At 54.6% G+C, this 21,132-nt stretch overlaps 1 protein-coding gene across 1 annotated transcript; it reads left to right on the top strand.

Annotated features, from left to right (window-relative positions):
* The first annotated feature begins 3,583 nt into the window (after positions 1-3,583).
* On the top strand, positions 3,584-18,805 carry Kcnn4 (potassium calcium-activated channel subfamily N member 4). The gene is made up of 9 exons (XM_059253532.1): positions 3,584-3,879; positions 7,771-7,866; positions 10,153-10,574; positions 12,054-12,189; positions 14,323-14,433; positions 14,882-15,000; positions 15,182-15,251; positions 17,530-17,700; positions 18,663-18,805. Exons 1-8 carry the CDS (start codon positions 3,721-3,723, stop codon positions 17,695-17,697), a joined length of 1,281 nt encoding a protein of 426 aa, XP_059109515.1. The 5' UTR covers positions 3,584-3,720; the 3' UTR covers positions 17,698-17,700; positions 18,663-18,805.
* The last annotated feature ends 2,327 nt before the right edge of the window (positions 18,806-21,132 follow it).

The raw sequence follows: 21,132 nt of genomic DNA, 5'->3' as shown, positions 1-21,132 counted from the left end.
CCTTCTGTCTGCCTTCCTAACTCCCTCCCTCCCTCCCTCCCTCCATGTCTGTCTCTCTGTGTACATTTCTCAGAAGTCCCTGAACTGGGGCCCAGAAGCTGTGCAGTTGGGGCAGCTTGAGCTGCTCTTGGCTTTTGACTCCTTGGTGGCCCCAGTCCCTGTCCATGACTATCAGCTCCTCTGTGGGGCTGAGATGGAAATGGAAGTGACCTGCTGTCCACAGTTATGCCGGTGATGCGGACTGAGAGGGGTGGGGGGACAGGAAAGAGCTTCAGAGACAGGGAGAGAATGAGACAGAAAGATGGAGCATGGCGCTCAGAGACCGAGAACGAGGCTGAAGAGAGCCAAGGCAACGAAGATGGTGACCGCCGGAGGATGGAAGCAAAAAGCGAGAGAAGGAAACAGCAAAGCAGGGCTGATAGGGGAGCCATGGGAGAGGAACACAGAGACTAGAAAGAGGAGGGTATAAAGGCAGGCTGGGGATGGCTCAGTGGTAGAGCCCCCGCCTAGAATCCCCCAGTGAGGGGCTGGGGTATGGCTCAGTGGTAGAGCCCCTGCCTAGAATCCCCCAGTGAGGGGCTGGGGTATGGCTCAGTGGTAGAGCCCCTGCCTAGAGTCCCCCAGTGAGGGGCTGGGGTATGGCTCAGTGGTAGAGCCCCTGCCTAGAATCCCCCAGTGAGGGGCTGGGGGTGTGGCTCAGTGGTAGAGCCCCTGCCTAGAATCCCCTAGTGAGGGCCTGGGGGGTGTGGATCAGTGGTAGACCCCCTGCCTAGAATCCCCCAGTGAGGGGCCCCAGTATGGCCCAGGGGTGAGCACCTGCCTAGCACACATAATATCCTGAATTCCATTCCCAACACTAAAAAATGAAAAACGTGAAGGCTTAGAGTGAGGGGAGACACTGAGAAGGGAGATGTATGCAGGGCCCGGAGATGTTCCTGGGGAGGAGGAAGCAGAGACATGGCTCCAGGCTCCAGGCAGCAAGCAGACAGGGATGTCTGGGTTGAGGCATGAGGAGTGCCCGGCTGCAGCATCTTCTCCGAGTAGACACACGTGTGGTATCCGGGTGTGCCTGGGTGTGTCTCCATCCTTCTCCAGCCATGTGTCACTGAGTGGGGTCATCATGTGTGCCGTGGGGTGGAGCACCCCCATGGGGTGTGTTTTTGTCACTGGGTGTATCTGAGTGTGTGTGTGTGTGTGTGTGTGTGTGTGTGTGTGTGTGGTTGGGAGTCTCTGGGTGTGTCTGTGTGGGCTGCACTGGTGTGGTGCCAGACATGTCTATCCGTGGGTATCTCATTTCCCTGTGGCTGGCGGGTCCATAGTCCTGAATGCCACAGGACACGGGGAGGCAAGGAGTTGTGTCTGAACATTTCTCTAGGAGTAGGGACCGGGAGGTGAGCCACCGTGTTACAAGATCCTTTTGTGCCCTGCCTTGGTGTCCTTGTGTGTTCTCTGTGCTGCCATGCATGGGAGCATTTAAGGTCCCGGGACATGGTGTGTCTGTGTTCTTCACTGTGTGCCCCTATTTGGATCTCTGTGTCCAACACAACATCCCATTCCCAGTGTCACATTCACCGTGAGCCTTTGCTTTGTCTTGTGTGTGTGTGTGTGTGTGTGTGTGTGTGTTCTGTGTTGGAACAGAGTGTGCAGTGTGTGCATGTCTGTGTGTGAGTGAGAGTGTGTGAGGATGTGTGTGTGTATTCTGTGTTGGAGTGGAGTGTGTAGGGTGTGTGGGTGTGTGTCCGTGTGTGAGTGAGAGTGTGTGAGTGTGTGAGCATGTGTGTGTGTTCTGTGTTGTAGTGGAGTATGCTGGGTGTGCATGTCTGTGTGTCTGTATGTGTGAATGAGTGTGAGTGTGTGTGAATGAGTGTGTGTGAATGTGTTGTGGAGTGGCATGTGCAGGGTGTCTGTGTGAATGAATATGTGAGTATAAGTGTGTGTGTGTGAATGAGTGTCATGTGTAGGTGTCTGGAGATCAGAGGTTGATGCCAGGTGTCTTCCTCAATTGTTGTGCACCTTCTGTTTGTTTACAGTGTGTGTGTGTGTGTGTGTGTGTGTGTGTATGTGTTGCCACACATGTTGGAGTATAATGTGTACAGGTATTGTGTGTGACTTTGGGTCAATGACATGCTAATCTGGATGTTGGCATTCATGTGGGTCCAAATCCGGGCCCACCTGCTCCAAAGACTATCATCCTGGGCTATGTCTTGTGTGGCTAGAATGTTCTAGAATGTCCATCTTTGGGTAGAAGCTGCTTTCATACTTCCATTTGGACTGTTCTCTGACTGTAGGTGTGAATCATGTGGGGTGTTGGGGCATGCTGAGTGTCAGGAGCATCAGTGTTGGAAGTCACAGTCAGGAGTGTGTGTTTGAGTCCCACACACAAGGACGTGTGTCGCTGTGTGTTTCCAGTTCTCTAGGCACTGGGTGACAGCGTCTGCCACCCTTGGTCTTTGCACATACTGGGTATAACCCTGTGTGTGTGTCACATCTGCATCCCACGGGTATCTGTTGACATTGTATGTTGTGCCCGGTGCCTTTTACGAATTGCTGTGTCCGTACCCACTGTGTGGTGTGTAGCTTTTGGTACACATTTTGTGTGGCTTTGTATCATAAGATACTGTGGGGTTTTATTTGGTTTGGAGACAGGGTCTCATGTAGCTCAGGCTGATCTTGAACTCATGGCTGAGGAGAACCTAGAACTGCTGATCCCCCTGCTTCCAGCTCCCTAATGCCAAGGTGCAGGCATGCACCAACCCACTTTGTGCCATGCTGGGGACTGAAACTCAGAACTTCTGCATGTCAGATGAGCTCTCTGCTGGCGGCATGCATCCGGGGTTCCATTTTAAATTTTTATTTAAGGTTTTTTTTTTTTTTTTATTTCTACGCGTGCATGCATATTTATGTGAATGAATGCCACATGTGTGTGGGTGCCCACAGAAGCCAGAAAAGGGGTGTCAGATCCCCTGGAGTTAAAGTTACAAATGGTCACAAGCTGCCAGGTAGGTACTGGGAACAGAAGTTTGTCTTTTTAGAATTGCACGCACTCTTAACTGCTGCGTGGTCTTTCCAGCCCCTCCCCCAACCCCATTTTGAGTGGTGTGTGTGTGTGTGTGACTATATGCCTACAGCCTTTGGGTGGCCCTGTGTGCCACGGGGATGCTGCTGCCCCGCTAAGTGCTGGCGTGTGTCACACCATGTGTGTGTGGTGTCTGGGTGTGGCTGTGGGTTTCTGAACTTTCGGGAGTTGTGAGTCACTTCTGTGGAGGTTGTGTGGTGTGTCCTGGTGTGTTGGGCTCCATCTCCGGTCTGTCATGGGGTGCTCTGTGGTGTCTGGGTGTGGTGGTTTGTAGGTGTGTACCACGGAGTGCAAACGGTTGCAGAGTCACAACCTATTGTGTGTCAGAGTGTGTCTTTGCCCACGTGGATGGACTCTTCTTCCTTGCCTGGGGCCACAAGACACACCCCAGCTCCTCCTTAGTCTCAGAAGGGGATGGGATGGGCAGCCTCCCCTTACCCACGGACCTCCCCGCCCCTCCCCGCCCTGCCCTGTTGCAGTTACCACTCCCCAGAGGGCACAGGGCTAGGCTGTGCCTTCCAGCGAAAGTCCCAGAGTGAGCCGAACGGACCTCCGGCCTGGAAGCCAAGCTGGCTGCCATTTGTGTACTGAGAGGTGGGGGACCCTGGGCAGGAAGCTGGCTGAGCCCCAAGACCTCAGGGGCCATGGGCGGGGAGCTGGTGACTGGCCTGGGGGCCCTGCGACGGAGAAAACGCCTGCTGGAGCAGGAGAAGAGGGTAGCCGGCTGGGCACTGGTGCTGGCGGGAACTGGCATCGGACTCATGGTGCTCCACGCCGAGATGTTGTGGTTCCTGGGTTGCAAGGTGAGTGAAGCCCTTCCGCAGGGCAGGGAAGCGGGCAGGGACCCCTGGGTGTGAGGGAGGAGAGCTAGGGTCTTATACCTCTGGGTGTGAGAAAAGAGGGCTGGTCTTACAGTCCTGGGTCTAAAGGAGGTTGGGTGGGTGGGTCTCAAGTCTTATACTTCTTAAGGTCTGAGAGAGGAGGGGTCTGGACTCGCTGGTTCAGAGAGAGGAGGAAGCTAGGGTTTGGACTCCTTGATCTGAGGGAGGAGGGCTGGGGTCTTGCAGTCCTGGGTCTGAGGGAGGAGGGCTGGGGTCTTGCAGTCCTGGGTCTGAGGGAGGAGGGCTGGGGTCTTGCAGTCCTGGGTCTGAGGGAGGAGGACTGGGGTCTTGCAGTCCCGGGTCTGAGGGAGAAAGAGGGTCTGGACCCCTGAGACCTGAGCTAGTGCGATCCATCCTATTCCTTCCCCCAGCCCACCCTGCAGGAAGGGAGATGGCTGCCACTGTCAATCTTTGAGGGGGGCGGCGGTCCAGGCCTTGTTGAGGTCCATGCAAGGCTGACCCCTGATAGCCCAGCTCTGGGGAAGGGAGGGAGGGAAGAAGAAGCCGTCTTTAGGCGGTGGCTCCTTGCTCCTTATCTAGCCTTTAACACCCAGTGCCACCAGGCAGTAGCCGACAAAGAAGGTGGAAAGTGGAATCCCCACCCCCCACTACACAGAAGCTCGATTTCCCCCAGAATGCACCTGTCATTCAGTTGCCAGACAGTGGTTTCCAGCGGCTTGAACTCCTAGTCTCTGGGGAAGAGGAGGCTGGGGGTTCAGACTCAAGAGGAGGCAGGAGGCTGGGAGAGTCTCGCCAGGCATCGGGGTGGCACACCTGTGATCCGAGCACTGGGGACCTGAAGGCAAGAGGATCAGAAGGTTAAAGCCAGCCTGGGCTACGTACTGAGTTGGAGGCCAGCCTGGACTACATGAGACCTTATCTTAAAAAAAGTCAAAAATTAAAACCAAAACACCCAGAGAACTTAAACAACACGGGGGATGAGGAGAACACTTTGGAGAGAGCTGTCAATCAATCTTTGGAGGACCAGGGAGTACAGGTGGGGCTGGAACAGGTCTCAGCAAGCCCTTGGGATAATCTGGCTTTGGTTAGGCTTGCAGCACGAGAGATGGAGGGCAAGGGTTGGGTCTGTGGCTTGAGGGGGAAACATACTTGTTCAATAGGAAAGTTGGGGCTGTGGATGTGGTCTGCTGGTGGGAAAGCAGATGGGAAGTTCATTGAGAGATCCTCCGGTCTCGGTGCTCAGCCTGTATTTGAGGATTGGGGGGTGGGGGGTAGCAGCGGCTGTGAAGTGACTGGCAGCCACATGGAGGGTCAGGGCAGGCCAGCTTCCTTCAGCCAAGTGGCCAAGGAGAGGGCAGCCACTTCGAGGGGGTGGGGCCACTGAGAGCCATGCCAACAGGAAACGTGGCTGGGGCCTGCCCGGCGCTCCCACGCTCCAGCACCGCGCCCAGCAGGGAAGGTGGGGATCTGGGAGTCCCGGCAAGATGGGAAGAAACTGGGGTCCTTCCTTCCCTGAGACCTGCCCACACCCTTCACATCTCTCTCTCTTCTTTCACTTTATCACCTGCCCAGGCCCTTTCCACCAACCGTGATACTTCGAGGGAACTGGTGCAGCTCTCTGAGCCTCAGTTTCCCCATCTGTTTAAATACATGGCTATTGGCGTCCTTCCAGTTCTTCTAACCTTTGCTTGGTTGAGATAAGGCCTCTGGTAGCTCAGGCTGGCCTTGAACCGGTTACGTAGCTGAGGATGGCCCTGTACTGCTGAGCCTCGTGCCTCCACTTCCCCAAGTGCAGGGATCACAGGCATGTGCCACCACACTCGGTTCACACACAGATGAGGGTTGAACCCAAGGCTTTGCCCATGCTAGGCAAACCCTCTACCAGATGCGCCACATCCTCACCCTATGATCCCTTCCAATGGCTGCCTTGGTGACAGTCATGTCCCCTCCCTTCCCAATTCCATCTCAAGCTAACAAACTTATTTTGACAGAATGAAGACACCTGCTCCTCAGGAGGAGGGCCAGGTGCCGAGACTTAGGGAAGAAAGAGACAGACGGCTCTTTGGATGAGTTCGAGGCCAGCCTGGTCTCCACAGTGAGTTCCGAGACAGCCAGAGCTACATAGTGCTACATAGTGAGACCCTGTCTGGAAAGAGAGAGAGAGAGAGAGAGAGAGAGAGAGAGAGAGAGAGAGAGAGAGAGAGAGAGAGAGGAATGCCCTATAAACAGAGAAACCCCACCACCGCAGGGCTGGGCTGTAGCTCAGTCAGTAAAGTACTTGCTTAGCATGCACAAAGCCCTGGGTTTGATCCCCATCCCTGGGCAAATTGGGTGGGACGATGCATTGCCTGGGGGCCAGATCTTTTTCTAGACATCACATGTCTACACAAAGGAGGAACTACTTTTCATAGGGAAAGGGAAAGAATATGAGTTTCAAGACACTCCCCTCCCCAGGCGGGAGGCGGGGGGAGTGGAGGGTAGGGGAATTGATCTTAGACGTGGCTGACAGGTTGGGGAGTAGATGATATGTTTGCCTTGAGGCAGGGTTCTGCACTTGGGAGGTGTAGAGGCAGAAGGACCAGGAGTTTGAAGTCACCCTAAGCTAGACAGTGAGTGCAACACCAACCAGCAGGGCTCCATGAGACCCTGCCACAAAACAAGACAAAACGTTGAATACTCAGAGAGGGGGAAGTAAGAGACCCTGGTCCAGGTGGGGCATCGGAGAAACGAATCGTACTGTGGGGACGTGACTGGTGTCTGATGGGACAGGGGTGCAGACAGACTGAAAATCGGAACGGGGAGCCTGGCAAGGATGGAGGGGGAGGGGAGGGCTGGGGACAACAGTACCATTGTTCAGGCAGAGGTGGGGGGAGGCTCCCAGGGGCAGGAAACTGGCCCTCTTCCCCTGCTCAGAGGCGGGGTGCTGGCCCAGGCCCAGCCAGGGAAGGTGGTACAGGGCTGGGGAGAAACAGGTGCAGGGTCAAGGAAGGAACCAGGCAAGCCTTGCGCTAGGGAGGTCTCTCCCGTGGGCATCACCCATCCTAGGGACCTCAGCAGTTCTCCTCCCCAGCTCTCTAACCCTTCCTCCCTGGATTTAGATCCTTCCAAGGCATTTGCCACACAAAGAGAGGAAGAAAAAAACTTCTGGTTTATGTAGGCCCTGAACTTCCGCCCGCCGCCCGTGTGCTTGCCCTGGGCTTACAGCCAGGGGAGTGTGGTAGAGAGGAAGAGGGGACTCAAGGAGCAGGATTGGGGGCCCCTCCGGGAGCTGGGGCTGGGGGTCTCTGGGATTCATTCCTCAGATGAGAGCAGGGAAGGGCGTCACTCTGCTCTGGGAGGCTGAGTGACGGTCCCTAGCCTTTTCTGGAATTGGGGTTTGGGGGTAAGCCCTGCTTGCTGGGGAGGGAAGGAGCATTCTCTGGGGGGGCTGGATGTCTTATTCTAGACATCACATGTATGCACAAATGAGGAACTGCTTTTCATTGGGAAAGAGAAAGAATGTAAGTTTCAAACATCCCGGGGGGCGGGGGGGAGTGGAGGGTAGAGGGCTGATCTGAGACATCGCTGTCTGGTTGGGGAGCAGACCATAGCTCTTTGCCTTGAGGCAGGGTTTTGCTCTATAAGCCCAGGTAGATCCGAAACTAGAGACCCTCTAGTCTCAGCCTCCCGAGGGCCAGGATTATAAAGCCTGACCATCACACTGGACTTAAGAATGGTTTTGAGATGTCCTGTGAGGAGGGACTGATTTGGGGGCCAGAACATTAGGAATGGGGAAGGTGGTCTTTCTGAAAGCCGGGAGTGGGGATGGAAGGACTGGAGACACAGGCTCACTGTCTCTTGTCCTCCCCACAGTGGGCGCTGTACCTGCTCTTGGTTAAGAGTTTGATCACCCTGTCCACTGTCTTCCTCCTTTGCCTTATTGTGGTCTTCCACGCCAAGGAGGTCCAGGTGAGTGGGGTCCTACCCCTCAGCTTCATTCCCCATGTATCCACTCCTTCTCCTGTCCTGAGATGCATGTGTCTATGCCCTTGCCCACTGGGATGGAATGAAGCACAGACAGACGGACAGGCAGATTCTGCTGGGGTGTCTGATCCATGCCCCTATCTGTAGCCCCTTGGCTTCTTGCCCACTTAGAGATGGTGACAGTGACTGCCCTTCCAGCTCCAGGTCCCTTGCTTTATATTTATAATAATTACATAATAATAATTATTATTATTATTAGTGCTGGGGGTTGAAGTCAGGATCTTACATATGTTGGCAAATGAGTCAAACCCCTAGCTCCTCACTGGTGGATTCTAAGCAGGGGCTCTACCACTGAGCCACACTCCGGCCCCTCACTGGGGGACTCTAGGCAGGGCCTCTACCACTGAGCCACACCCCCAGCCCCTCACTGGGGGATTCTAGGCAGGGGCTCTACCACTGGGCCACACCCCCAGCCCCTCACTGGGGAATTCTAGGCAGGGGCTCTACCACTGAGCCACACCCCCAGCCCTTCACTGGGGGACTCTAGGCAGGGGCTCTACCACTGAGCCACACCCCAGCCCCTCACTGGGGGATTCTAGGCAGGGGCTCTACCACTAAGTTATATCTCTAACTTCTCTACAACTGTTATTAATGAGAATACTAGTGTGTACTTACAATTTTTAACTTATATTTTTTTTATGGGGGCACACATATGGAAGTCAGACCATAATTTATGCGAGTCAGTTTTCTCCTTCTACCATGTGGGTTTTGGGACTCAAACTCAGGTCATAGGGTTTCGAGGTAAAGGCCTTGGCTCACTGAGCCATCACACAGGCCCAAAGAATGTGTACTTTTAGCCGAGTGCCTCTTAGGTGCCAAGCACCTCCCAGGGTGTTATTGTACATGGCTGAGAGTCACTATTTTATATGGGAGTTAGGCACCAGGACCTGGGGAAATGGAAATGGGGATGGGATTACATCTCAGTGAGACCAGAGCTCAAAGATGGCTAGGAAGAGTTGCTGAGTCTGGAGAGGTAAAAAATCGCACAGAAGTGGAGACTTGAGGGGCTGGTACTATATGGGATGTTGTGTTAGGTGACTTGGGATTGCAATAGGTGAGGACACAATAATATAGGACAGAGATCTGGAGGTGTGGCTCAGTGGTAGAGCCCTTGCTTAGAATCCCCCAGTGAGGGGCTGGGGGCGTGGCTCAGTGGTAGAGCCCCTGCCTAGAATCCTCCCGTGAGGGTCTGGGGTGTGGCTCAGTGGTAGAGCCCCTGCCTAGAATCCCCCAGTGAGGGGCTGGGGGCATGGTTCCATGGTAGAGTGCTGGTCAAGCACGCTAAAGAGTTTTATCTCCAGCACTGAGAAAAAAATAAAGTCAGAGTCATTTATTCTCTGGGCCCACTGTTCCATTGCCCCGTGGTGAGACCCGGGCCTCAATTTCCAGATTTGTAAATTGACAGTGCTAGTACATGAATCTCACCCTGTACGAGCATTTATTGAGTCACATGCACAGGGGACAGAGCTGTCCTCGGGCATCCAAAATGCTACGCAGCACTGTCCTGTAGTCCCAGCACTTGGGAGCCAGAGGCAGGAGGATTACGAATTTGAACCCAGCCTTGGCTATAAATTACATGTGTGTGTGTGTGTGTGTGTGTGTGTGTGTGTGTGTGTGTGTGTGTTATGTGTGGATGCGTGCGTGCCACACTGTCCATGCAGAAGTTAGAGCACAACTCTATGGGGTCTCTTCTCTCCTTCTACAGCAGTGGGTCCTAGGGATGGAACTCAGGGAGTCAGGCTTGGTGGCAAGTGCCTTTACTCACTGAGCCATCCCACTGGCCCTGTTATTCCTCCCAGTGACATTACTCCAGGGCTGTAAGTGGGAGAGCCCCCAAGGGTACAAACAAGCCCTGGAGGGTAGACGGTTCCTGTCTCATTCACAACAAATTCATAGTGTATAGAACTTGTCAGTGCGCACAGCAGACACTCAGTTCGTGTAGAAGGACTATACCTTCCAGAAGTCAGCAGGAACTAACTAGCCAGGAGAGTTTGAGAGAATGGAGAAGGGTAGAGAGGTGGCTTGCTGGATTCCCGCTTGCCCTTCCCCCACCCCCACCCCCTCTCCCCAGCCCCACGCCCCGCGCAGCTATCTCTATACTTTCCTGGCCCAGGGCGTCCCCCACATCTTATCTCGGGGTGCAGGCCGGGTGTGCCGCCGCCTGCCCTGCACCTGACCCTCTCTCTCCTCCTGTCTGCCCCTTCCCGGCAGTTGTTCATGACCGACAACGGGCTCCGGGACTGGCGGGTGGCGCTGACCCGGCGGCAGGTGGCGCAGATCCTGCTGGAGCTGCTGGTGTGCGGAGTGCACCCGGTGCCCCTGCGGAGCCCGCACTGCGCCCTGGCCGGAGAGGTCACCGACTCGCAGCCCTGGCCGAGCTTCCTGGGCGAGGGCGAGGCGCTGCTGTCCCTGGCCATGCTGCTGCGTCTCTACCTGGTGCCTCGCGCAGTGCTCTTGCGCAGCGGGGTCCTGCTCAACGCGTCCTACCGCAGCATCGGGGCGCTCAACCAAGTCCGCTTCCGCCACTGGTTCGTGGCCAAGCTCTACATGAACACGCACCCGGGTCGCCTGCTGCTGGGCCTCACGCTCGGCCTCTGGCTCACCACAGCTTGGGTGCTCTCTGTGGCTGAGAGGTGAGAGGCCTGGAACACAGGGAGGGGACATCAGGGCCTGCTGGGTCCATGGTGGTGCAGGATGCAAGGCTGCGGGCCAGCCAACGTCATCAGCAGGGCAGACTCACAGTTTCCATCCTTCTTGGCTGGGAAATCCTACGCCCGCAATAGGTTGTTCCCAACCAATCCTCTGGGCCACCTACAACACACACACACACACACACACACACACACACACACACACACACACACACACACCCCTACCCCTAGGAGACCCCACCCTCTGGCTCCCACACTGAGTCCAGATTAAGACTCTGGTAACAGGGCCAATCCTAAGTAACCACCTTGTTGAAAGGGAACAGCTTTTCCAAATTAGCAGGTACAGTAAGCGCCGGCTGGCTGTGACTGGAAAGCACACATTTGGAACCACTTTGCAGAGGAATCCCTGCAGTCCCTAGCTGTTGCTTAGCAACTGTAAACAGATAGGGCTGCGACTGGATCCCCACAGATCCTCCATGTCTCCCTTACAGAGAAATCCAGCCTACCGGGTGAGAGCTGGTAACAGGGCCTGTGGCAAAGGCAGGTTTTCCAACCTAACAAAGCCAAACCTTTGGAGCCCAGGCTAGCCCCAGTTGTACCTCAGCTTCCTAAACGCTGGAGTTAGAGGTGTGTGCCTCTGTGCCACGCTCCTGATAAGCCTTTTTTCTTTTCTTTTTTTCTTTTAAGAGAAGTCAGTCAGAAACTGTGTGTGGTGGCACTCAGGAGGCAGAGGCAAGTGGATCTCTGAGTTCAAGCCCAGCCTGGTCGACAAAACAAGTCCTAGGACAGCCAGGGCTACACAGAGAAACCCTGTCTCAAAAAACAAACAACAACAGAGAGGTCAATCGTTTGATCCTGCTCTATCACTTGAAGACCACGTAGCCTCCTTTGTGGATGTTAAAGGCATGGCTTCCTCTGGATAGAGCCTGGCTAGTGAACTTCAGGCTGGGTCTTCAGGCTTAGCCCTCATCCACACACACTAAGTCAACAGCCCTGGTTGCCTAGTTGAACTCAAACAGGCTCTAGATCAGCGGTCCTCAGCTTTTCTAACTCTGTGACCCTTTAATAGAGTTCCTCATGTTGTGGTAACCCCCAACCAGAAAATAGTTTTTATTGCTATTTCATAACTGTAATTTTGCTACTGTTATGTGCCTTAATGTAAATATCTGATATACAGGATGTCCCATAAGTCACCCCTGTGAAAGGGTAGTTCAACCCTCCCGAGGGGTCGTGACTGCTCACTCTAGAGCTAGCCAGACCTGGATTTCTACTCTGCAACCCAGAGTGGTTGAGCGTCTGAGCCAGGTCACACGGCAGAGAAAAGGCTAGCATTTTTGGCTTTCTGTCCAGGTGCCTCTTTGGATTAAGAGTGGGGAGGGAAGAGGAGGAGTGTTGCGGGGGGGTAAGCCACACCAGCACCCCCAGGCTGGGGTCTCAGAACTAAGTTCCCTTTGCCCATAGGCAGGCTGTCAATGCCACGGGACACCTCACAGACACACTGTGGTTGATCCCTATCACATTCCTGACCATCGGCTATGGGGACGTGGTACCTGGCACCATGTGGGGCAAAATCGTCTGCCTGTGCACTGGAGTCATGGTGAGTCACTGCTTGCTTATTCTCATGGCTTAGGAAACCGTGGGCCAACATGGGCCCTCCCTGACATCCCTGAGGAGTGTGGATGTCTGGACTACCCGCCCCCACCCCGCCACACACAGCCTCAGTCTTTACTCAACACCCAGATATCCAGCCCCATTTTGTCCTCTTCATCCTCCTCCTCCTTTAAGTTAGGGTTCTGCTAAGTATCCCAGGCTAGCCTCAACCTCCCTGTGTGCTCCAGGCTGTCCTCAAACCCTCAGTCCTCCTGCTTCAGCCTTGGGCATGCTGAATACTACAAAGGACCCATTTTTCTCTTGAGACCTGCTGCCCCTTTAGTCCTTCCTAGAACCTAGGTTTCATCTCCTCAGACCCAAACCCCAACTTCCCGGCCCTATTTTCTTCCTGACCAAGGGATCCAGTCTCCCATCCTCCCCGAGGGCACAGAGTCATCATCCAGAGTATGTTTGAGGGACCAGGCTTCACAGATTCAAACCCCACTTTGTCCCTTGCCAACTGGGGAGCTCAAGCACACTGCATGATGTTTCTGGGCCTCAGTGTCCCTGTCTGTAAAGTGGGTTCCCCAGTGGGATTGTTGATGATGAAGAACATCGTGTCAAATAAGTACTTAGTAAACGCAGTCGGGGGAGGGGACTGACGGGCGGGGCGCGAGGGGGTGGGTAATGACGGTTGCTGTAACTGATCCCCACATCTGTTCTGACCCCAGGAAGCAGTGGTTGGGGGAACAGTTGCTTTAACGGATCCTGAGCATCTAGCTGCCCCTACCCTAGCTCCGGAGCCCACCAGGCAGGGCAGAAGCTCTTAGCCCCAGGCTGTTTCCTCCTTACAGTTACCCTCCTTCCAACCGCAGACCCTCCCCCTACCCAGTTCCTCTCACCCAGCTCTTTCCTTCAGGGCCCAGCTCCAGTGCCTTGGTCTAGGCCTTCCCACAGGGGACCTATGCCACCAGCTCCTAGCCCTGATGCTGCCCCAGGACATGTTGAGTCCCTAAACCCTGACTCCATGGGTGACCAAGGGTACGGCAGACAAGTGAGACACCCACACAGTAGTGAGACTTTGGGTCAGAGGGAAAGCCAGAAAAATGTTCCCAAGGGCCGGGGACCCTCAGGGCTGCATCTTCCGACAGAAAGAAAAACTCAAACTGTGTGAGGTGAGATAACTAGACGCTACTATTTTAAACTAGTATTTAATGATTTATTTGGGAGGGCTTGCCTGTCAGGGCATTCAAGTCGAGGTCAAAGGACAACTTTTGGGGAGTGGGTTCTCTCCTTCCACCATGAGAGTCCTGGGGTTCGAATTCAGATTGTCAGGCCTAGTGGCAAGTGCCTTTTGCCCTCTGAGCCTTCTCGATGGCCCTTTTTTTTGTGTGTTTTTTTTTTTGGGGGGGGAGGCAAAGGGCTCCTGTAGCCCAGGATGGCTTCAAACTTGTCATGTAACAGAGGCTGATCCTCCAGCCTCAGCGCTGTCCCCTCCACCCCCACCCCTGGGTCTGGGTCTACAGGTGTGTGTCACAGCTCTTGGCTCAGTAGCAGTCCGGTCCTCTGCCAGTCTCCGCTCTGACGCTTTGCCGGTGGCAACCGGTGGCATTTACACAGACACTTGGGAGGACATGTCTCTTTCCTCAAGAGGTAGTCCTCCTCCTCCTCCTCCTCTTCCAATTAGTCATCTAAGGAAAGAGGCATTCAAGCTGTGGGGAGGGGATGAGTGGGGTGTGCTGTGACCCCAGAACCAGAGAGGCAGAGGCCGGAGGATGGATGCGGGTTTGGGGGCAGCCTGGGCTACATAGAATGACTCTGTCTGCACCCCCTAAACAAACAGAGCTGGGAATCTGGCTTGTCCAGCATGCACGAAGACCTGGGTTAGGCCCTCAGTATGGTGTTAACTGGGCATAGTGGTAAGTGCCTGTAATTCCAGCACTTTGGAGTTGGAGGCAGGAGGGTCAGAAGTTCACGGTCATTCTTGGTTACGTGGTGAATTCAAGGCCAGTCTGATGCTGGTGGCATGGGTTGAACCTGCCCTCTGTGGCCCTGAGATGGTAGGGGGGAGCTGGTGACATATGTGTGGCTGACCCTCAGAGTCCCACAGCCTCACATGCCTTGCTTGGTGTCCTCACAGGGGGTCTGTTGCACAGCCCTGCTAGTGGCTGTGGTGGCCCGGAAGCTGGAGTTTAACAAGGCGGAGAAACATGTGCACAACTTCATGATGGACATCCATTATGCCAAAGAGGTGAGGCTGGGTACTGGGCACCCAGACCGGGGCTGTAGTGCAGTGGTCAGATCACTTGCCTAGGGTGCATAAGACCCGGGGTTCAATGCCCAGCACCATATAAATGGCATGGTGGTGTAGGCCTGTAAACCCAGCATTCAGAGGATGGACACAAGAGGATCAGGAGTTCAAGGTCATCCTCAGCTGCATAGTGAGTTCAAGGCCAACTGGGCTACAATAGACCTGGTTTTGTTTTGTTTAAAGCCAGTTCCCCTTAAAGCTAGGCGTGGTGGGTGGTTCATGCCAGTAACCCCAGGAGGATTAGACAGTAAAATGGCAGGGAAATTGAGGTCAACATGGTCTACACAGCAAGACCCTAAAGGAAAAACCCCACCCCCCCTCCACTCCTAAGCCAGATCTTCCAGATTCCCAGGGACCCCTCTCCCCTGACACTGTGTCCCCCCATCAGATGAAGGAGTCGGCGGCGCGGCTCCTGCAGGAGGCGTGGATGTATTACAAGCACACTCGCAGGAAGGACCCCCGAGCTGCCCGCAGGCATCAGCGCAAGTTGCTGGCCGCCATCCACACGTGAGGGTCTCCCTGTGTCCCTGACACCCCTCTGCATGGCTCCTGTGTGCATGCCCAGGCCCACGACACAGTGTCGGTGGCCCTGGATTCCCACATTCGCTTCTTTGTGCTCTGCTCCCCTCACCCCTACACTCTGACATAACCCAGGACCAGGGTTAGAGCTGAGCCCACCTCCCCACAGGTTCCGCCAGGTACGGCTGAAACACCGGAAGCTTCGGGAACAAGTGAATTCCATGGTGGATATCTCCAAGGTACGAGGGCCTTGGGAAGTCTGCGGGAGGCCCTGGGAGGCAGAGGCAGGTGGATCTCTGAGTTCACAGACAGTCGTGTACAGCGTGAGTTCTAGGACAGCCAGGGCTGTTATGGAATGAAGACAAAAGGCTTCCCACGCACATGCAAGACACTGTCCCCTTTCAGACTTAAGAAAAAAAGCACACAAAGAGTGCCAATGTTTGGTTTCAAACTATCTTTATTGCTTACATGTGGACGGATATAAACTTCCTTCCAGGTGCAATACTTACACAAATAAAACCAGGCAAATTTACAAAGCAGCTCAAACACTGACGACAAACCCAGCTTAGGAAAAAAAAAAAAAAGTAGCTGACAGGACAAGTGATGACATTGTTTTAGAGCCAGCCGGTTCCCGATGCTGTTGTGAACTGAGTGCCCGAGGGCAGAGTGGGTCCCAGCGCTGCTGAGGCTCAGGTCCCTCCGCTTCCACCGGTGACGGTGACGTCACAGTACCCCTTTGGCCTGGCGCACCCCGCTCATTCTTTATGTAGTGGTCTTTGCCTTTTGCCATTAGCCCAGCTCTGCTCAAACAGCCGCCCTTGGCGCTAAGGCCATGGCAAACACAGCCCCAGACACAGGTCCCAAAACTACACAACACGTCGGAGAGAGGCCAGGGTGGCCGGAAGAGGTGGGTCTGTAGTGATGAAGCCTGGGCACAGAATTCGAGAGTTTCCACAGCAAGCTCACAAAGTTGGGGATGAGTGCCTGCCTGGCACGCATGCCGCCCTGGGTCTAGTCCCCAGCTGTCCATAGACCAGGCAGGGCAGTACATGCCTGTAATCCCAGCATTTGGGAGGCAGAGGCAGGAGGATCAGAAATTCAAGGTAATTAGGGATGAGGAGATGGCTCAGCGGTCACTGTTCTTGCAGAGGGCCCAGGGTAGGTTCCTAGCTCCCACGTGGCAGTTCTCATCTGTCTCTTAACTCCAGGAACACAGTAAATTTAATTCCAGCTTGGGCTACATGAGACTCTGCCCTCTCCCCGCCAAAAAACAAAAAGACTCACGGACCCCCAGGATCCTCTCCAGAACGAGGCTGTCTGGGTCTGGAAGGCAGGCACCACCAGTTCCACAAATAACGAATGTGAATGAGCACATACTTCATTTCAGGCCTTCTGGTGCAGCCTCCATGCTGTTCCCTCAGCTGTTACCATTGGAACAGGGTTCCTACCCCCTGGGGCATGTTTTTTGTTTGTTTGTTTTGAAAGCAGGCCTTCAGATTCTCAGGCTGGCCTCAAACTAAGTCATGTAATAAGTCATGTAGCCAAGGATGACCTTGAACTCCTGACCTTCCCATCACTACTTGCCCGTTTACTGCATGCTGGGCTTACAGATGTGAATCACCATGCTGGGTTTAGGTGGTGCTGGGGATCAAACCCAGAGCTTTCTGCATGCTAGACAAGAACTCTACTAACTGAGCTACATCCTAAGCCTGCTTGCCCCTAGAGTTTTATTTTCTTAGGTTTATTTGTTTTATTTTATGTGTGTGATTGTTGTGCCTGCATGTATATGAATGTGTATACCTTGTGCCTTTGGATGCCATCAGATCCCCTGAAACTGGAATTACAGACAGTTGTGAGCTGCCATGTGGGTGCTGGGAAACGAACCCAGGTCCTCTGCAAGAGCAGCAAGTGCCCTTAGCCACTGAGCCATCTCTTCAACCCCTGCCCCCTGTGTTTTTTAAGAGACTCTTAAGCCTAACAATAGCACCTGCCCAAACAACTAGTGGTTCCCTGTAGCTGGAGTTTTCCTGCCTGGCCCACAGTCAGGACAAATCTCTGTCACCCCCCAGTCCCACAGCCGCTCAGACCCAACCAAGTAAACACAGAGACTTATATTGCTTACAAACTGTATGGCCGTGGCAGGCTTCTTGCTAACTGTTCTTATATCTTAAATTAATCCATTTCTATAAATCTATACCTTGCCATGTGGCTCATGGCTTACCGGCATCTTCACATGCTGCTAGTCATGGCGGCGGCTGGCAGTGTCTCCCTCAGCCTTCTGCTTCCCAGAATTCTCCTCTCTGTTAGTCCCGCCTATACTTCCTGCCTGGCCACTGGCCAATTAGTGTTTTATTTATGCAGAACAATATCCACAGCAGTCCCCAGAAGATGAGGTCGTTGATGGTTAGGACCAGTCCTCAGGGGCCGGAGAGGGCTTGCTGGTACTCTGCTGTCCCACTCTGTAGAGCGGACAGGGGCTCTCCTACCCCCTCACCCCAGTGTCCCCTTCCTACTTAGATGCATATGATCCTGTGCGACCTGCAGCTGGGTCTCAGCACCTCCCACCGGACCCTGGAGAAGAGAATCGACGGGCTGGCAGGAAAGCTGGATGCCCTGACGGAGCTGCTCGGCACTGCCCTGCAGCAACAGCAGCTACCGGAACCCGGCCAGGAGGCAGCCACATAGCTGGTGAGGGGGCAGGGACTGGGCCAGGAAAACTCCCGAGGAAGAAGCAGGCCCCCGTGGCCAGTGCCCAGGGCGGCTGTTGCCCATGTATAAGGCCACCCTTTCTCTTAAGCTGTGCCGTCTCTTAGGGCTTTGAGCTCGGGGCTGAGCTGGCAAAGAAGGAACTCATTCCTTCTGTGCTTGTTAGCCTCATTTCTCACTCCCATGTGTGTGTGTGTGTGTGGGGGGGGGTTTCAGGGACTAGAGATGGGACCTAGGATCTTGTGTATTCTAGGTAGGGGCTCTACCACTGAGACACACCCCCAGTCCCTCACTGGGGGATTCTAGGCAGGGGCTCTACCACTGAGCCACACCCCCAGCCCCTCACTGGGGGATTCTAGGCAGGGGCTCTACCACTGAGCCACACCCCAGCCCCTCACTGGGGGATTCTAGGCAGGTGCTCTACCACTGAGCCACACCCCAGCCCCTCACTGGGGGATTCTAGGCAGGGGCTCTACCACTGAGCCACACCCCAGCCCCTCACTGGGGGATTCTAGGCAGGGGCTCTACCACTGAGCCACACCCCAGCCCCTCACTGGGGGATTCTAGGCAGGGGCTCTACCACTGAGCCACACCCCAGCCCCTCACTGGGGGATTCTAGGCAGGGGCTCTACCACTGAGCCACACCCAAGCCTCTCACTAGAGGATTCTAGGCAGGGGCTCTACCACTGAGCCTCACCCCCAGCCCCTCACTGGGGGATTCTAGGCAGGGGCTCTACCACTAGACCACACCCCCAGGCCCTCCCCTAGCCCTTTCTTTGCATGGTCTCTGTCCCCATGTCCACCTCCACCCTCCTCTCCTGGGCCTTGGCACCTTTCTCTTTTCCCACCTCTAGCCCCTTCCTGGCTTCTGCCAGCCTCCACCTCTGGCGTCCTTGCCCTGTGCTTTCTAACCTACTACCTATCTACCACTCCTGTGTTCTCAGAACCCACGGAAAAAGAATCAGGCTATGTACCCCAGGACAGAGCTCAAGGACATCCTCTCTGCCACTTCCGACTGAGCCCCATGAGGAAAGTACCTCAAGATACCAGGACGGAAGTGTGCCCACGCTGAGACGCATGGACTCTCTGGTGGTGGTGGCCATGAGGAGGCACGGGCTTGGACCTCCAACCTCGATGGGATCGTGGCCACCACTATGCCCTCATCAGAAGCCCCTTCGCTGTGCTGCTGCTCACGAACTCTCAAGCTCTGTCAAAGGTGGGGGTGCCTGGGCTCCCCGGGGAGAGAGGCAACTGGGAGCCTGGGGTCCAGGATGCTGGGACGCTTCAGTTAACCGCGGGCCGGCCTCGCTGAAGGAACCAGGTCCGAGAGGCGGGAGCCGGTGCCCCCTGGTGGACGCCAAGGAAGACGCCGCTTTCCCGGAATACAGAGACTGTCTGCGGGAGCAGGGGTGTGGGTACCGTTCACCTGTCCACGGTCACACTTTGTAATAAATGGTAAACAAAGTCAGGCTGCTGCCGTTTCTTTCCAAGCACCCGAATCTTTCAGACCTTGCCATGGAAGGCACTTGCCCTGTCCCAAGCTCAGTTTCCCCATCTGCAGAGGAAGCTTGAGCACGGTAAGGTGGTATATGCCTCACCAAGTGTTCTCACCACTCAGGAGGCTGGGCTCCTGGGCGGGGGAGTGCACACCTCTAATCCCAGCACTGGGGAGGCAGAGGCAGAAGGATCTCTTGTGAGTTCAAGGCCAGCCTGATCTAGAGGTACATACTGAAACCCGATCTCAGAGAGACAGAGAGAGAAGAAAGCAAGGCGATCTTGTTGTGTTTGGGGCCAGCCTAGGCTATATTGGGGGTCCAGTCTCAGGAAGGAAGAAGGAAGGAGGAAGGAAGGAACAAAACATATGAGAGAGCTGGCCACACCTACAGCCCCAATACTTATGAGGTAGAGGCAGGATTATGAGTTCAAGGCCAGCCTCAGCTACATGAGACCTTGTTTCAAAACCCACTAAATGGGTTGGTGAGATGGCTCAGTAGGTATAGGAGGAGCTTGCTGCCAAGCCTGACAACCTGAGTTCAATCCCCTGGACCAACAGGGTAGGAGAGACCCGACTCCCACGGTTGTCCTCTGACATATGGGCATAGTGGCACGTCCCACCCACTACCCACAAATAAATAAATGTAAAACAAATGAAACAAAACAAAAACACTAGCCAAGTGTAGTGGGTAGCCATTCCAGCTTTGGTCTGGAAGTTCCAATCCCCACTGAGGCTTCAGTAACTGTCACGCCTACAAGGCGGGGCCAAGAGAGGGCCCTGAAGACCTGAGATCCGGATGTGCCGCGCTCTCTTGGTTCCTGGACCCTGGACACTAGAGGTAGACTGAGCAGAGTTCTCCAGAGAACACTGCCGGACTACGCTACATCTTCCCCAGACCCTGTAGCCTATCCCTTCATTTGTGAGTTACCCCACAAAATAAACCTCCCTTTTAACTACGTGGAGTGGCCTGAATAATTTCACCAATAGCCAAGTCTCCTGAAGTGCCCACCCCCAGCTTTATAAGCCAGGCAGTTGACATGGACACCCTTCCCAGATCTGAGGCCAGAGCAAGGAGTTCCAGTTCAGGCAGATGGACATCAAGATTCGGATTCTGCCTTCTGCTTGCTGTGTGACCTAGGACAGGCAGCTTCACTTCTTTGAACATTGTTTACCACCTGTGAAATGTTGTGTCTCCATGGAACTGCTGTGACGAATTGAGAAAAAACAGGGCCATAGAGGGCTGGGCCAGCGTTTAGTATTGTCCCAAGCAGGAGGGGTTGTCTTCACCACCGCCGTTAATGATGTTCACACATGGTGTGCGGCTGCCGTTAATGATGTTCACACATGGTGTGCGGCTGCCCAGTCTTCGTTGACTTCCCCCTATTCATTCCTGTCTGACCTGGTCCTAGACGCCAAGTCACGCACCGAGGGATGAGCAGGCACCCACACTGCCGCACACAGCAGTTTCACAAATGCTCACGTGGAGCTGGCTGGGTCTCAGGAAGAGGGAGGAGCTGGAGCTGACAGAGCACCTACTGTGTGCCCAGGATTTAAGCCTTGCTTTTCATTTTGTATTTTGTGTGTGTGTGTGTGTGTGTGTGTGTGTGCGCGTGCGCGCGTGCGCGTACCACAGATCAAGCTTGGGTGTCATCCTCAGGCTCTGGTCCACCTTTCTCTTTTTCTGAGGAAGGGTTTCTCTGTGTAGCCCTAGCTGTCCTGGAACTTGCTCTATAGACCAGGCTGGCCTTGAACTCAGAGATCCACCTGTCTCTGCCTTCCAGGTGCTGGGATTAAAGATGTGAGCTGCTGTGTCCGGCCCCCACCTTCCTTTTCTTTTCTTTGCGGACAGGATGTGTCGCTGGTATGGAACACACAACACCGATTCATGGTTGGAGAGTGCCAGGCATCAGCCTGTGTCT

This window comes from Peromyscus eremicus, chromosome 1, assembly GCF_949786415.1.
Source record: "Peromyscus eremicus chromosome 1, PerEre_H2_v1, whole genome shotgun sequence".
Lineage (NCBI taxonomy): Eukaryota > Metazoa > Chordata > Mammalia > Rodentia > Cricetidae > Peromyscus > Peromyscus eremicus.
Note: the sequence above shows the minus strand (reverse complement) of the source record. Positions and strands in the feature narration are given on the sequence as shown.